Source organism: Canis lupus, chromosome 6, assembly GCF_011100685.1.
Source record: "Canis lupus familiaris isolate Mischka breed German Shepherd chromosome 6, alternate assembly UU_Cfam_GSD_1.0, whole genome shotgun sequence".
In the NCBI taxonomy this organism is placed as follows: Eukaryota; Metazoa; Chordata; class Mammalia; order Carnivora; family Canidae; genus Canis; species Canis lupus.
In genome coordinates this window covers 9778892-9796611 of record NC_049227.1, presented here as the reverse complement: position 1 = coordinate 9796611, position 17720 = coordinate 9778892, and the positions used below count along the sequence as shown (strand labels likewise).

Here is a 17720-nt window from a genome sequence, read left to right as displayed (position 1 = left end):
TTGGCAAATTGAACAGCAATAAAAAATAAATTTATTATAAAAAATAAAATAAAATAAAATAAAATAAAATAAAATAAAATAAAATAAAATAAAATAAAATAAATGTATGCCTAAATGTAACTTCCCACATGTGTCAAGGGTTGCGTATTGGCCAGTGTATTGGCAGCATATTGGCCTATCATTCTAGAGACTGTTGCTCTTCAGTCCTGGGAAATTTTCTTGAATTATTTCTATCATTTTGTCTCTTCTTTGTTCAGACACCTATAGTCACATGAACTGACCATAGGATGGAACTCCTTGAATTATTCTCTAGCTTTCCTATCTTTTCCCTACCTTTTTCTTTTTTTTTTTTTTTTGGAGTGAATACATAAAATTAACCCTGTGAACATGTCTTTATTTAAATTTGTATGTATTTTCCCTCATTGATTTCTTGCATAATATTGAGTTTTTAAAATATTGTATGCAAATAAAGTGTATAATTTATATGATTACTGAGAATTGGCAATTTTGCCCGTAAGTGGAATGCCTCACTCGCCTCTCTGGTATCAGCAGGCCTGCTTGGAAGTCCCAACTAAATTTTTTAAAACGTTGTGTTGGTAAGACAAAATGTGCTCTCCTTACTCCTACTGTTTGTTTCATTTTGGGATTTAACTTTTCTTGACCTACAAGATATCTTTCTACTTGGGAACTGTTTTGAGACCTATTTTCCCCACTAGGGGAAGGAAGACAAGTGGGTTCTCATCCTGGTGTTTCTTTAGATCCTACAGGGCTGGGAAAAACTGAGGTGTGTGGTCCTTCTCTCTACCTTGTGTTTACACAGCTGGATAGACACTTCAGACTTCAGTTAGAATCCAGGAAATGGGGACATCCTGGTGACTCAGTGGTTGAGAGTCTGCCTGTGGCTCAGAGTGTGATACTGAGGTCCTGGGATGAGTCCCCCATCAGGCTTCCTGCATGGAGTCTGCTTCTCCCTCTACCTACGTCTCTGCCTCTCTCTCTCTCTCTTTCTCTCTTTGTGTGTGTGTGGATAAATAAATAAAATAAGTAAATAAATAAAATCTTAAAAAAAATATAATCCAGGAAATTAAGTCTCTAAACATTTATGAGCTCAGTGTCTCCTCACAGAGCATGTGGTAAAAAGAGCCATTTACACATAATCCATAAAAAGAAAAAGGTCAGTAGTCCACATTCAGCAAATTTCCAACTTTTTGATTATGTATCAGTTAAAACTTGGACTCACATCTCCTCCTTCTGCTGAAAGAGACTACATTGCATAATTTGGAGTTACTCTATAACTCTTGTCCTCTCTTAGCCATGAGTTGAACTGTTTATGAGTTCATACTGAATGAACATTTCTAAAGGGCCCGTGAGGGTCAGGTATCTGGTTGGGCAAAGTCATCAGATATAACAGATACCATTACTTTATAGCAGGTGTTGATTTATAACCCAATAGTCGTGTGGTTATTTGTTTAGTGTCTCTCATCCCTTTAGAGTATCAGGTTCATTAGGCAGATATTTTGACCTTTTAATATTAGTGCTAGGCCCATGGACAAAATGCAGCAGGTGTAGAGCCCAACCAACATGTATGGAAATGGGAGAAGGACCCGACTCCTCCAGTTTTTGGAATGTCCATGAATCAGTTAGTTACTTCACCACTCCCACACCAACCACAGGACCCAATCACCAAAACCTAGATACCACCAGGTAATCCAAAATTGACAAACTCAAGTATGGCCTTACTGAGAAGAATGAGGGCTTGACAGCTTAGGAACAGACAGGGAATCTTGGTTTCATTTTTATAACCTTAGATTGGGACCTGTGAAATTTGGATATCATGCACAAATATTTCCATTCCAGAGCGACACTGACTCCCCAACTGTGAGCAGTTCTCTCTTGGCCAGTAAAAAATCAGGCCCAGCTTCTGAGAAGAGGTGCCACAAGGGCTCAGGATATAAAGGGATGGGAATATTAGATGGCCCAGACTCCTTTCCTCCCTGAGTTTCTGACAGCCTGTCCACCAACACTAGTATCTGAGCCTAAGACTTCCCTAAGCATATCTGAGGTTCAATATACAATAGCGGAGGAGACTGAAAAGCATATAAATCCTTCCCTGTGCAGGAAGATGCATAGTTACTTTTCCTTGGCTATACTATAATTATCTGTTAGATTCCTCTATCTTCAACCTGAATGATGTCTGAGTCTTAGCTGTATTTTTACCCCCACAAAATTAGAGTTTGGAAAGTACATGATGAGCATATTTGTACAGGAAGGAGTAGATCAGAGCCACAGAGCATGAGGGGTAGTCCCCGATGCTCACTGTCTTCCTTAACACATTCTGCACAGCTCTGAGAATGGGAATCTTGTCATGTCAGGTGTCCCCTGCCGGGGAAGGATGGGGCACAAAGCTCATGCTTCTATTATTTTCCCCTACAGACAAGACCATCTGCATTGGTCCGGTGCTGGCTACATTTTGGTCTCCAGCAATGGCTAGGATATCACTGTTGGGACAGAATCCAAGCAGCTAGAGCAGGGCCTGAGGTGAATAGGGCAGGTGGATACTCATATTAAGCTTAGTTAGGAAATTGTCGTAGTGGAGCATGGGTTTTGGAGGAGGATGAAGGCGTGTTAGTTTCCACAGAGATTTGATTTCCAAGTAAAATAAGAAAGGCTTTGTGTTTACGTGAGACACATAAGTGGTTCCTGTTATCCAATGACAGGAATCTGTCCTTGTTTGCATGTATTCTGTGTACCTCTCTGCTGGGGAACTTAGGGAGGCAGATCCCATCCAAAAATATTCTTACTATCTCCTCTATTGGCAATCTGCCTTCCCTGCTGAGATGAGGCAGAGTTCTTTGTTGTGGGAGACCCACAAGGAAACCCCTGTCCAGGTCACAATGAAGGTCTGAACAGAAACTTAACCAGTTTGCTGTTGTAGTCTTGGGTCTCAATTTCCTATTGTGGCCCTTATCACGGTAGGGCTCTGATGTTGCAGAGTGCAGAAGACTCTTCAGTCTCTCTTCATGTTCACTTATTTGCAATAGGTTCTTGTGATCAATGGCTGATGGAAAGCCCATTGCAGTCACTAAGTCTCAGTCTTTACATCTGTAAACACAGAATAGCATGACCCTATTGAATGGTGGCCAGTGAATACCTAAAAGGGGGCAGAAATATCTCAGAATTCCTGGGAGTTGTTCCCCTACTTTTCCTAGGATTGTCTTCCAGCTTCCTATGTCTATGCATTGTTGGTATTAAAGATGAGACACTACTCTGGGATACCTCCATTGTCCCAGAGATTCCAGAGGTATGCCACATAATCCATGGTTTCTCGGGCCATACAGACACAGAACATGGGTCTGAGTGATGATAATGAGCAGGGGTAATTTCCAGATGCTATGTTCTCAGATCTCTCCCATCAGGTATGTGGGCTGGTCACCAAAACCTGCCCAGAAGGGACCTACAGCCCAGTCATTGCACCTCTACCAACTCAACTCCACCAACCTTTCTGAATGCTTGCTGAGTATGTAGTCCTTTGCTGGGAACTAGGGCCATAATGTTGACAGGTGCTCAGACTGTGCCTTTCTGAGCTCTCTATCTGTAAGGCAAATAGATGTGCAGACCAATAATAGGACTGGAGGGTAGAGAGGACAATAATAGAACTGGGGCAGTGGGATAGAAGTCTCCTAGAGGACAGAGCTGTTATATGTGTTCCTGGAGGTTGCTGAAGAAAGACTCCAATAGAGGGGAATATGTCAGAGCTGGATTTGAAGGATGGGTAAGAGCTTTCTAGGGAGCCCAGTGGCATTTGTAGTCAGAGGAACCCACATGGGTAGAGATGTGCAGACTTAGCTTGCTTGAAGGATTTCATGTATTTAAAAATAAAGGAAGCCATGGTGACAAGGGCAAGTGAGGGATTTAAGTACGGTGACTTTACCTGCGTTTTTGTAACCTTTGAGATTACCGATAACACTGATTGAGTTGTTTATTGATTTTGGACAGAATATGATCTCAAAGGTCAATCTGGGAGTGTGTCCATGATGCTTTGCCAACACTCATGGCTGGGGGAAAGGGCCCTGCTACTGGCTCCAGCTCCAGTCCTGCCCCATTTTCAGTATACACATTCCAGCCTCACGGAATCATTGCTATGGGAAGGGAAGCCGCACACACGCAGGTCATCAAAGACTAGCCCACACTGCTGAACAAAAGTAGAGGAGACTCACAGAGAGAAAGTGGCCATGGACCTGATCCCAAGCTTTTCCACAGAAACCTGGCTTCTTCTGGCCACCAGCCTGGTGCTGTTCTACCTGTAAGTAACTACCCAGGTTCATCATCCCCGGAACCTTCAATTTGTGTTGCTAATCAGCATCCACTCCCTTTTCCTTGTCTGTTTTGAGGATCAAGGAATTGAGAAAGAAGTTGCTTAAGTGTTGAGTACTTCAAACATGCTGTGAACACCTAAAAGATTATTATTGACCTCACCAGATCTACTGAAGTATACCTACCACACCGCAACTCCAATTCCTGTAGCCAGGAGGGTTTGAGTGACAGTAGTTGCTTCTGGGGGCGATCTTCTGATGGACCACCAGTTGGGACCTAGACTAATTAAGCAGAATTCAAGAGAGGCAGAATAAAATCAACAGGCCCCAATACCCTGGGGTCCTCATCCCTTTCTAAGCTATGGGGATTCTGGAGGCTGAGGGAGTGGCTTGAGTCATTGGCTCATTACCTTCACCTTCTGGTCTGTGCCTTCCACAGGATATATATTGGATTGGGCCTGTATCACTAGGTGGCTCCTGCTTCCCCCACTCTCTACCGCCAGGCATTATGAATACAAGGCACTTGATGCACCCTGACAACCGAGGGGGTGCTAGAGATGCTTTTTTCCCCTCTTCTGACTGAGCTCTTCCCTCTTTCCTGCACCCCTCTACTGGCCATCCCTCACCCTGTACTGTGCAGAACTCCTTACCCCTAAATCAACATCCTTAGAGCTGAGGAGACTTGGTAGAAATCTTTCAAAATTTATTCATTTCACCTTTTCCTTCCACTCTCTGCATGGTTAGCATCAGGATAGAGATTTTCCCCCCTACCCCTCAATATGAATCTGCCAGCAGCCAAGAGGCAGAGCTCTGAAAGCCAATTTGGATTTAAAATATGCTTTTGCCTTTATATTACAGTACTGGAGGAGGAATTGAAACATCTGGCAGAGGAATTCCTTTCAGTGATGGGATTCCCACCATCGTGGAGCAGTTTGGGAAAGGATTGAGTTTTACAACATGGGTAGGAAAGACCCTCCATGTCATATTTGACCTCTGTCTCAATTACACTTTCTTTAAGAGGAGGAAATCATGAGATGTGAACATAGAACATGGAACATAGAACATTTTCATTTTCTAAGAGAAAGGTTAGAATGCTAGGTAGTGTGGCAAGACATTTCTGTATGACATTTAAAATGAATAGATAGTGTTTAATTTCATTCTCCTTAACAATAGGGTTGGGGGTTTTTTGTTTTTGTTTTTGTGTGTGTGTGTGTGTGTGTGTTTTTTCTGAGATAAGAGTCTTTCTAGTATGCTTTTTCCTACCAATAAAAGAGGGCTGTTGGTTCAGCCTTTGTGACTGTAAAGGTGCATAAAGCATACATCTTCTAGAGTAATATGAATTTAGTGTACACATGCATTCTTCTATGATATATTTGTATGTGTCTTAAATGCATGTGCCCGCAGCTTATTTTAATTTTTCAGCACAGGTGAGTAGTGAGACAGAGCCTGAACTGATGTGAGAGGCATCCAGATAGAACTGGGGATGGAGCAGGAGAATATTCCTCCCTCAGAACAGACCTCCCAGAAATACTCCTCTGTCCTGGTCCCACAGGAGATCATCACAGGACCATAAGGTTAGCATCTCCTCTGCTTGAAGCGAGGGAACAAGAACACACCATGTAAGTTCCAGTGTGTCATCTGGCAGTGGGGCTGTCACTAGATACTGTCACCACCAGGCAAACAACACTGTGGACTTAGAAGACACTGGTGTAATCAAGACTCAGTAGCTGTAGACAATGCCCGCTGCAGGCACGCAATGCAAAAACAATTTTGGTGGGAATGTGAACTGGTGCAGCCACTCTGGAAAACTGTGTGGAGGTTCCTCAAACAGTTAAAAATAGACCTGCCCTACGACCCAGCAATTGCACTATTGGGGATTTACCCCAAAGATACAGATGCAGTGAAACGCCGGGACACCTGCACCCCGATGTTTATAGCAGCAATGGCCACGATAGCCAAACTGTAAAAATGGCTTCTATGTTAGGCCCTTCAATTGTACCAGCAGCTGCATGACTCTACCAAGAAGAGGGAAGCTGGAAAGAATCAGAAAAATTCACTCAGCCCCCTGCCTGCCTTCTTATGGAGCCATGTGGCTTTAGACAGTACACAAGATCTTTCCTTGGGACCAGTGTTCCTGACTATCCCTCACTTGCTTGGCCTCACTTGGGAGTTCATGGAGCACAGTGAATGTTCAGAAACAGGACTTGATTTAGAGTGGTGGTGATGGCAAGAAGAGAATGGAGGTGGGACCAACTAAGACTACCCTGGCTTCTACAATTGGTGCTGATGAGTCCAGCTGTACTAGAGGAAGGATCCAAACACTCAGTCGGGCACAGCTGAGGTACATCCACTGGTCCCTCAAATACTGGTCATTTTGTGCAATTTTGTGAGTTTGTTTACATTTTATATGATTTGCTGGTTTTGTAGGGACTATTTTGAACATTTACTGTCTTAAGGTTAGTCCCCAGAGATGAGGAGACAGGGTCTTCATTCCAATCTATGGAACATTTTATCATTACTCATTTTTGTTGCATAACATGTATTCTGCTGTCAACTGGAGGTGTCTGGACTTTGGAAGGTCTCATATCAGATAGCACCTGCAGGGCATGTACCATCTCTACCCAACACCGTTTCCAACTGTACTTTCCTTATTTTCCTCTATGGGGTAAGCCTTGTAGGCTTAGCAGGTTTGTGAGTAAAATGGTTTCTGGCAGCTCCTGGCCTCAGCCTCTCTTCTTCCTCCACCCTGCCATCCCTCAGCACCCTAAGTGGAAGGGTTCTAAGTATCCCCCAGTTGTGGGATTCTACACATGACACATGAAAGATGATTGTAGGCAAGCCTGTCATAGGGAGCATCAACCATAATGGGTTTCTCAGACAGTGGAAGCACAGAGCCAGTAAACTAACTGCTTTGTGAGTAACCATCTTGAAGAGAAAATGAGTGTACCTTGCAGTGTGCTGAGCAGGTGAGTATCACAGGTTGAAGGACCAGATGCCACGATGGGAAGAATGGTCTGGAAGTGGATTGTTTCCTTACTGATTCTTTTATATGAAGTCATTTGGGGCACATATGGGCCAGTCTGTCTTCTCTGCAGCTCAAGAGAACCAGACTTCCTGACAACAGAGACTGGGTGGAGCTGAAAGAATTTCACTTTTCTATGGGACAGTGGAGCCTTGGACACAATAATCACTATACAAACATAAGAGCACTGTGGTTGCTCAAGGCTCTCTCTCTGAAGACAGATTTAAGAAGGCCTATATCCAGAACCATCACAGAGCCTATAGTGAAGGAAAAACACAAAGATCTCTGAGCAAACTGTATGAGTATTTTCATGGTCCGCTCTCAGAACCTCTCAGCTCTTGAGTAGATGCAATTAAGCAAAATCTCATCACTAGAGTAGAGAATCACATTTCCTCTTTCCACCAGAATGAGAATCTCCAAAATCATGGAAGAGTCATTTACTAAATAGGCATAACTGAATTTCCTGGAAGAAATCAGCATGAATCTTTCAGGAGCACTCAAGGGTGGAATATTTATCAAATATTCATTCTAGGATTGAGACCACGACATTTTCAGCTACTCTTAGCTAATCATTATTACGGTTTGACAGTCTCGTTTTGACAGACTGGAAAGGAGATGATCAACATCATCATCAGATGATGATGAGCGAATGCAATTATTGCTGTTGGAATTGTTGTTATTATTTCTTGCCGATTGTTACCTCCTCCCTCCCTTGACTATTCCACTTCTGTGTCATTGACTGGCCAGCCCCAGCACCTATTCCACCATCCCTGTGACCTGGCTTTCTCTTTGGCTTTATAGCTATGGGACCTACACGCATGGACTTTTTAAGAAGCTGGGAATTCCTGGGCCAACACCTCTGCCTTTTTTGGGAACTGTTCTTGGCTACCGTAATGTGAGTATTGTTTGAGCTATGACTTTTGCTTCTGTCAGTTGCAAATCCCACTTTAATTCCATAATAAAAATGCTCCTTCTCACGAGGAAATCTTCGATTCTGACTTTCCAGAAATCTGTCAAGTCTACCCCAGAGCTCTATTGTCTGTTATTATGAGCCTCAGGGTTTGCCTCAGTGGGCAGCCCAGCTCTCTGACTAATTCAGCATGGAACTTGATGCTTTAGCTTATGAGCATTATGAAGAGGCTTTTGTTTTGTTTTTGGAAGGTGTGGATTCCCAGGAAGGCATCATCATATTGGTATTAGGAGAAGAGAACCAAGGGTGTCCGTGCTAGTGGTCCAGTGAGCTATGTATGCTAGAATCAGACTTTTTTGTTCTTGCACAAGCCCTGGATAGCCCTTTCCATTTCCTGGATGGTTCTCGAACTTCAGATTATTGGGCAGCCCAAGATTCACCACTGGGGAATTTGCACATACTTGAATTCTCTCACGAACTGACCAACCCCCTGCAGCTATTTGCATGCACCTAATTCTCCCTTTGCTAACAGTGAAATCTCAGCATTACTTCTCTACCTTCAAAAGAGACACCCTATGTGTGAGTTCAGCAGGGAGGGAGTTTAACTGTTTCTCTATTGACTTCAGGTTTTAACCTTTAAAGGACTTGTGTGGGTTTTGGTTTTCCTACAAAGCAAGAACCACCCATATATCCCTAGAAAAAAGATACTTTGACAAAATTATTAAGAAATTAATGTAACTGGTTGGGCCTGGGTGGGTGGCTCAGTTGGTTAAGCATCAGACCTTTGATTTCAGCTCAGGTCATGATATCAGGGTCATGGGATGGAGACCAGCATCTATTCCACATGCAGCATTGAGTCGGCTTCAGATTCTCTCTCTTCTTCTCCCTTTGCTTCTTCCCTGCCCTCCCCCACCTGCTTGTGCACTCTCTCTTTCATTTTTGAAATGAATCAATAAAATCTTTACAAAAAAAGAAATTAATGGAATTGAATGGAATGTACTAGCGACACACAGACTGATGTTGGTAGAGTGGTTGTGGTTAATCCAGCTTTGATGCCTTGTCCGAAGTCTAGTCTTCTACAGGAGTTAGAAGATCACATAGCGGAAGTCGGCAGTCTCACCTGCAAGCTGCTCTCTGCTGTGGAGTTCCTTTCCCACAGATCTGAGGCTTATTTCTCTGATTCTGCTTTTCCCTACTGAGACTCTCAGTGCCCAATTATCATCTAAGAACTTCTGGACTTTCCCTCTGAAGAAACAATAATTTCCTTTCCACTTTTCCCAGATCAATTCCTTAGTACATACACCCAAGACCACATTTCTGGGATCCTGATTTGTATTGTTAAAACATCAAAATCACAGTTGAAATGAAGGCACTAGAAGTCTTGTTGTTGTTCTTTTAGTGATAGAAGTGAAAACTCTTATCAAGTGTTTTATTTGGCTCTGATATTTGTGGGATGGGGGCATTATCTCCTCTCTGTGTTGTGATGGAGAACTGGAAGGTGAGTCCACTCTGTCATTCATTCATTCCTCACTTTCTCACTAAACAAGCATGTTTAACTCATGTAAAACTGCTAGATTAAAAGAGGTCACTGGTGCCTTAATATCTTAAATCCACTGGGGTACCTGGGTGTCTCAGTAGTTGGGCATCTGCCTTGCCTCAGTCATGATCCCGGGGTCCTGGGATCGAGTCCTACATAAGGCACCCTTCAGGAAGCCTGCTTCTCCCTCTGCCTATGTCTCTGCCTATCTCTGTGTGTCTCTCACGAATAAATAAATACAAATCTTTCTATAAAAAATTAAAAAATAAAGAGTTAAAAATTAACATAAAATAAAACAAATATCCTAAATCCACTGGAATCTAGTAGGGCTCATGAGATCAACAAACAGAATGCTAGCTGACATTCAGAATATGCAGCCATGCTGCCTTTCCCTCAGCTCCAGTTTTCTACATGGCCCTGAGGTAATGATTCAGAGGGTTCTGAGATTTAGATATAATGCACAAGCCAAACACATCAGACACACAGAGACTACCCAGTCCTCCCAGACAGGGTAAGATGTTCAGTATCTCCAACACTTGGAAATAGTGCAAGAGGGACATGAAATTCTCCATTTCCATATATCCTCTGTTTTCTCTCATTTCTGATAGTCCCCTGTGATTAACAGCTTCCCTCTATCTGCTAGTGAGAGGCTGTAAGGCACATTTCATGCGATCTAAGTCATTTTGTTCCCCATTACCCATAGGGCTCAGTACATTTAGACTAATAATATGTTTTGATTTCTCTTGCAGGGTTTTTGTGATTTTGATGAGAAATGTTTTAGAAAGTATGGAAGAATGTGGGGGTGAGTATTCTGGACATTTCCATTGACTAGGTCTGTTGTGATGAGGAGGACCCTGTGGTGTGGACAGTCTTAGTCAAGAGCCCCTTGTGATGAAGCCTGCTGTAGTAAAGCTTCTGGAGGCTCTCCTTCCCAAGATCCCATATGTCACCACGTGTGCAGCTTTAAGTGTAAATCGGACCTGGAGTGTTACCTTTATTTGTAGTCTGGATTAAATATATCCTTTGAAAGAAGGGTTTGGATAAACAGAATGGAAAGCCATTTCTACTCACCTTTTCTTTTTTTATGTATATTTTTTATTGGAATTTGATTTGCCAACTTATAACACCCAATGCTCATTCTGTCAAGTGCCCCTCCTCAGTGCCTGTCACCCAGTCACCCCATGCCCCCGCCCACCTCCCCTTCCACTATCCCTTGTTCGTTTCCCAATGTTAGGGGTCTCTCATGTTTTGTCACCCTCTCTAATATTTTCCACTCATTTTCTCTGCTTTCCCCTATAATCCCTTTCACTATTTTTTATATTCCCTGTATGAGTGAACTTATATAATGATTGTCCTTCTCCGATTGACTTGCTACTCACCTTTTTCTTACTTTTTTGTAAGTGTGGAGTTTGTTTTGCATTTTAATTTTAGGCCCAGATTTTTCTTTCAACGGAGGTATTCAATGTGGAAGTATTTCTTTATTCTGTGAACTTGAGATGTAAGAGAATTTTAAGCCACAGTGTTTCCTGGTGGGTTGATGGACTGTGATTTTGTAGTATGATCTTGGCTTCTTGCACTGGATGCTCCTGTTCAGAGCTGCCAGAGGTTTGGTGAAGCTGAGGGAGAGATATGATGTGGTTCTGGGATGCTCACAGACAGGAGTGTACCTCCTCTTACCTCTTTATCTCTGGTCACATCCTCAGAGACCGTGGGGCTCTGAGTGGCAAGGCCCATAAGCAGCATGATGGAATAGAAAGAAGACAGATCTCTGGATGGACACTGGTTTAGCCCCACTGTCCCTGCCCACCTTCAGCACTGCTCAACTCTGAATGGAGTCAGAATTACATCATGTGCCCCGGTTCTGTCTTTACTGTGTGGCTTTCGAGCCTGGCTGTGGACAAGAACCACCTGGGAGAGCTTGTTCAAAAGGCAGATTCTTGGGCCCCATGTCAAACTTACTAACCTAAGTTTCTTCTGGATGATATATATAAACATTATTTGAAATGTCTAAAATACATCAAAAATATTTGAAACATTCTAAACATGCAAAAAACTGTAGAGAATGGAACTATCCATGTACACATCACCTAGAGTTAACAAATGTTCTACTGTTATTTCTAATCATGATGTCAGAGTTTAGATTATATAATGTCAGGATAAAAGTTGAGACTTTCAGGTGTGGCTGCTGCTGCAGAAACTGTCATGTTAATATAATCAGTTCTGTTTTCCTGACACAGGTTTTATGATGGGCGACAGCCCGTGTTGGCTATCATGGATCCAGACATGATTAAAACAGTGCTAGTGAAAGAATGTTATTCTGTCTTCACAAACCGACGGGTAAGCATGGAGTTTTTTAAGTAATTAATTAATTTATTAATTTATTTATTAATTTATTTATAATAAATTTATTTTTTATTGGTGTTCAATTCGTCAACATACAGAATAACACTCAGTACTCATCCCATCAAGTGCCCACCTCAGTGCCCACCACCCACTCACCCCCAACCCCCACCCACCTCCCCTTCCACCACCCCTAGTCGTTTCCTCGAGTTAGGAGTCTTTCATGTTCTGTCTCCCTTTCTGATATTTCCCACTCATTTTTTCTCTTTTCCCTTTATTCCCTTTCACTATCTTTTATATTCCCCAAATGATTGAGACCATATAATGTTTGTCCTTCTCCAATTGTCTTATTTCACTCAGCATAATTTATTTTTTAATGGGATTTCAATTTTCCAACATATAGCATAGCACCCAGTGCTCATCCCATCAAATGCCCCCCTCAGTGCCCATCACCTAGTCACTCCCACCCGCCACCCACCTCCCTTTCCACCACCCCTTGTTTGTTTCCCAGAGTTAGGAGTGTCTCATGTTCTGTCTCCCTTTCTGATATTTCCCACTCATTTTTTCTCCTTTCCCCTTTATTCCCTTTCACTGGAATTGGAAGGTATTATGCTGAGTGAAATAAGTCAATCGGAGAAGGACAAACATTATATGGTCTCATTCATTTGGAGTATATTAAAAATATTTATTTATTTATTTATTTATTTATTTATTTATTTATTTATTTATAAAACGTTGTTTTGACACAATGACAGACTCACAGGAAGTTGTCGTAGGAGGTCCCATGTTGTATGGTCTTCAAGCCCTTTCCCCTAAGGTAATATCTGCGTAATGATAGTACAGTATGGAAGCAGAAATAGCCATTGGTTCTAGCCATTGAACTTATTCAGATTTCAGTGATTTTAGGCACACTCAAATGTACCTTGTGCATGTGTGATTGCTCCTGAACACTGATCTTACATGTAGACTTGTGTATCCTCCACCCTATTCATGTTATAGAGCTGTTCCATCATCAGCCTCCTGCTTACTTTCTTTTGTAGGCATGGTATGTAGCTTGTCTTTTTGTTGTATGAGAGTCTTCTGCAGAGCAAGCATTTCTTATCTTGATAAGGCCAATTTAACATTCTTTTCCTTTGATGGGCTGTGACTTTGGCATCAAGTTTGAAAACTCTTTATCTAGCCCTAAGTCCCAAGGATTTTCTCAAAGTAGTTCATTTTATAGTTTACATTTAAGTATATACTTTTATGTTTTATATTTGTAATATGAATCATGCATAGTTTTGTGTTTCACATTTAATTCTGTGATCCATTTTGTGTTAATTTTTAGTGTTAATTGTGAACTGTGACATTTAGGTCAAAAATCCTTATTTCTGGGATCCCTGGGTGGCGCAGCGGTTTGGCGCCTGCCTTTGGCCCAGGGCGTGATCCTGGAGACCCGGGATCGAATCCCACGTCAGGCTCCCAGTGCATGGAGCCTGCTTCTCCCTCTGCCTATGTCTCTGCCTCTCTCTCTCACTGTGTGCCTATCATAAATAAATAAAATTTTTTAAAAAATCCTTATTTCTGGCCTATGGTTGTGTAAGCACTCCAGCATCACTTGTGGAAAGGCTGTACTTCCTGCATTGAATGGCTTTTGTACCAGTATCAAAATGAGTCGGACCTATGTGTTTGTATCTATTTGTCAATCTCTGTTCTGTTCATTGATGTTCATTGATCTCTGTATCTATCCCTCTACCGGTGCCACCGTGTCTTGATTACTGTAACTATATAGTAAGTCTCAATATCATGAAGAGTGATTCCTCCCATTTTATTTTTGTTGGAATTGTTTTAGGTATTCTAGACAAATTTAGAATTAGCTTTGCCTTTCCATACAAATTTAGAATTAGCTTATCTATGTTTGCATAATATTTACCAGGATTTTGTAAGACATGATTAGACCTACCAATCATTTGTGCAAAATCTATATCTTTATTATGTCATGTCTTTCAAAGCATGAACACAATATGTGTTTATTTAGGCGTTCTTTGAGTCTTTTCACCAGCATTTCATTCTCAACAGGAAAACCATACATGTTTTGTTCAATACACATCTCAAGTATTTCACCTTCTTTGTGTGATTATAGTTGTTATTGTGTTCTTAATGTGTTTTCACATATTCATTATCTAGAAATGTGGTTGATTTTTGGTGTTGATCTTATTTCCTACATCCTAGCTTAACTCATTTATTAGATGCAGAGATGTTCTTTTTTATATCCCTCAAGATATTCTACATCGCCAATTATTTCACTGATATAGGGACACTCCTATTTTTTTATTTTAGAAAAGTATTTTATTTTATTTTATTGGAGTTCAATTTGGCAACATATAGCATAACACAGAGTACTCATCCCATCAAGTGCCCCCCGCAGTGCCCGTCACCCAGTCACCCCAATCCCCAGCCCTCCTTCCTTTCCACCACCCCGTGTTCATTTCCCAGAGTTAGGAGTCTCTCATGTTCTGTCACCTTCACTGATATTTCTCATTCGTTTTCTCTCCTTTCCCCTTTATTCCCTTTCACTATTTCTTATATTCCCCAAATGAATGAAACCATATAAGGTTTGTCCTTCTCCAATTGACTTACTTCACTCACCATAATACCCTCCAGTTCCATCCACGTCAAAGCAAATGGTGGTATTTGTCATTTCTAGTGGGTGAGTAATATTCCATTGTATATATATACCACATCTTTATCCATTCATCTTTCGATGGACACCAAGGCTCCTTCCACAGTTTGGCTATTGTGGACATTGCTGCGATAATCATTGGGATGCAGGTGAGGGACACTCCCACTTTATCTTTTTAATCTGCATGCCTTTTATTTCTTTGTCTTGTCTTATTGCACTGGCTAGGATTTCTAGTATGGTTTTTGAACAAGAGTGGTGAGAGTGAATATTTTTGCCTTGTTCCTGATGTTAAGGGTAAACATTCAGCTTTTCACCATTTAACTATTTATACATGTATTTTTACAATGAAAACTATATATTTAAATCTGATGTTTTGATTTATAAAGTGATCATCACAAATGAAATGTATTGACATATCTATCACCACCCAGAGTTACTTTGTGTGTGTGTGTGTGTGTGTGTGCGTGTGTGGTAAGAACATGTAAGATCTACTTTTTAAGCAAATTTCAAATATATGGTACAGTATTTTAATTATAATCACCATGCAGTATGTTCGATCTCCAGAACTTATTTTTCTCAACACTGGAAGTTTGTACCCTGTGATTACTATTTGCCCTCTTTCTTCCTCCCCAGACTCTGACAGCTACCATTCTACTCTGTTATTGAGCTTGACTTTATTTTTCTAGATTCCACTTATAAGTGAGATCATGTGTTACCTGTCCTTCAGTGTATGATTTAGTTCCCTTAGTATGTAGTCATGTTGTCCACATTCAACCATGCTATTGGAAATGGCAGGATTTCCTTCTTTTTTAAGGTTGAGCAATATTCAATTTTCTTTATCCATTCATCCTTCCATTTAAATTTATGTATGTATACATGTATGTATTTGTATTTAAAATCTAGTTAGTTAACATACAATGCAATATTGGTTTCAGAAGTGGAATTCAGTGATTCATCGCTTATATACAATACCCAGTGCTCATCACGGGTGCCCTCCTTAATGCTCATCACTCATCTAGCCCTTCCACCATTCACCTCCCTCTATCGACCCTCGGTTTGTTCTCTATCATTAAGTGTCTCTTGTGATTTGTTTCCCTCTCTCCTTTTTCCCCCTCACTTCGCATATGTTCATCTGTTTTGTTTCTTAAATTTGACTTAGGAGTGAAACCATATCGCATTTGTCTTTCCCTGACTGACTTATTTCACGTAGCATAATACTCTCTTGCTCCATCCACGTTGCTGCAATTGGCAAGATTTCATTTATTTGATGGCAGAGTGATATTCCATTGTGTGTGTGTGTGTGTGTGTGTGTGTGTATACCACATCTTTATCCACTCAAAAGTTGATGGACATTTGAGCTCTCTCCATAGTTTGCCTATTGTTGATAATGCTGCTATAAATATGGAGCATGTATGCCTTTGAATCTCTATTTTTGCATGCATTGGGTAAATACCTAGTAGTGCAATTGCTGGATTGTAGCATAGTTCTATTTTCAACTTTTTGAGGAAATTCATACTCTTCTCCAGAGTGGCTGCACAAATGTGCATTCCCACCAACAATGCAAGAGGGTTTCCCTTTCTCCACATCCTAAACCAACATCTGTTGTTCCCAGAGTTGTTAATTATAGCCATTCTGGCAGGTGTAAGCTTGGTATCTCACTGTGGATTTGATTTGTGTTTCTCTGATGATGAGTGATGTTGAGCATTTTTTCATGTGTCTGTGAGCCTTCTGGATGTCTTCTTCCAAATAGCGTCTTTTCATGCCTTCTTCCCATTTATTAACCAGATTATTTGTTTTTTGGGTGTTGAGTTTCATAAATTCTTTATAGGTTTTGGATCCCAATCCTTTATCAGATATATAATTTGCAAATGTCTTCTCCCATTCTAAAGGTTGGCTTTTAGTTTTGTTGATTGTTTCCTTCACTATGCAGGAGCTTTTCATCTTGATGAAGTCCCAATAGTATGTTTCTGTTTTTGTTTCCCTTGCTTCCAGTAACATGCCTAGTAAAAGTTGCTAAGGCTGAGGTGAAAGAGGTTTCTGCCTTTTATGTGCTGAGCCCCTTGTTTCTTGCTCCTGTCAAGATTTTTTCTTTGTCTCTAATTTTGTTGTCTTCAATTTTTGACAATTTTATTATCATGTGTCTTGGTGTAATCTTTTTTTGAATTCAATCAGATTGAGGACTACATATCCCAAGATTTCTAGTTTGGGGAGTTTTCAGCCATTGTTTCTTTAGGTAAGCATTCTGTCTACTTCTCTCTTCCTCTACCAGGATTCCATAATGTACATATTCTTTTATTTGATGGTATCCTATAAATCCTGTAGGATTTTTCTCCCTAGGTTTTTTTTTCCATTTTCCTTTACCCCACTCTGACTGGATAATCTGAAATAATCCAGGAGGGGATCGTTGGTTCAGGTACTTGAGAGCCACAACATCAGCAATTGCATGATCCTTGACAGGAAGCACAGTGGAGGGTTCTTGTGGATGCAGTGGCTATTGGGCTCCTCAGTAGCATCATCAGATCCAGTGCTTGAGGACTAGGGCAAGCAGAATGGTGGCCAGAGTGGGTGCTACACACACACTCATCTGTGGGGGCTGAAACCAGGCACATGCTCCCAAGGGGCTGGGCTCAGTGATGGGCACATGGGTACTTTGAATGTCTGGGCTGTCTGTGTACACTCACGGGGCTGCAGGAATAGTCACTACTGCATGCATGGCAGTGGGGGCTTTTGACTGGAGTTCAGGCTGGCAGCGTGTAGATGTGAAGTTTCAGGGATTAGCTGTGGTCTCATGTGGCAGTGCAGTCCAGTGACGGGAGTCAAGCCTGGCCTCAGGGACCTGAAAGTTGCTGGGGCCTGGGCTGGTGTGGTATGTATACCCTGTCACAGGGGCCATGGTTGGTTGTGGGTGCAGATTCTGAGGCTCAGGGTGTAGGTGG

At 41.5% G+C, this 17720-nt stretch overlaps 1 protein-coding gene across 2 annotated transcripts in view; it reads left to right on the top strand.

Annotated features, from left to right (window-relative positions):
* Positions 1-4053: 4053 nt before the first annotated feature.
* The window catches only part of LOC119876349 (cytochrome P450 3A12-like), a 31369-nt gene continuing 17702 nt past the window's right edge, over positions 4054-17720 (top strand). Inside the window, exons 1-4 of one of the 2 annotated variants that reach the window (XM_038539351.1) lie at positions 4054-4303; positions 8137-8230; positions 10532-10584; positions 12020-12119. In XM_038539351.1, coding sequence (XP_038395279.1) covers positions 4233-4303; positions 8137-8230; positions 10532-10584; positions 12020-12119 — 318 coding nt within the window. In that variant the 5' untranslated portion in view covers positions 4054-4232. Of the gene's footprint in view, positions 4304-6188; positions 6655-8136; positions 8231-10531; positions 10585-12019; positions 12120-17720 lie in introns of those variants that run through there. The other variant, XM_038539350.1, reaches the window with a different exon arrangement.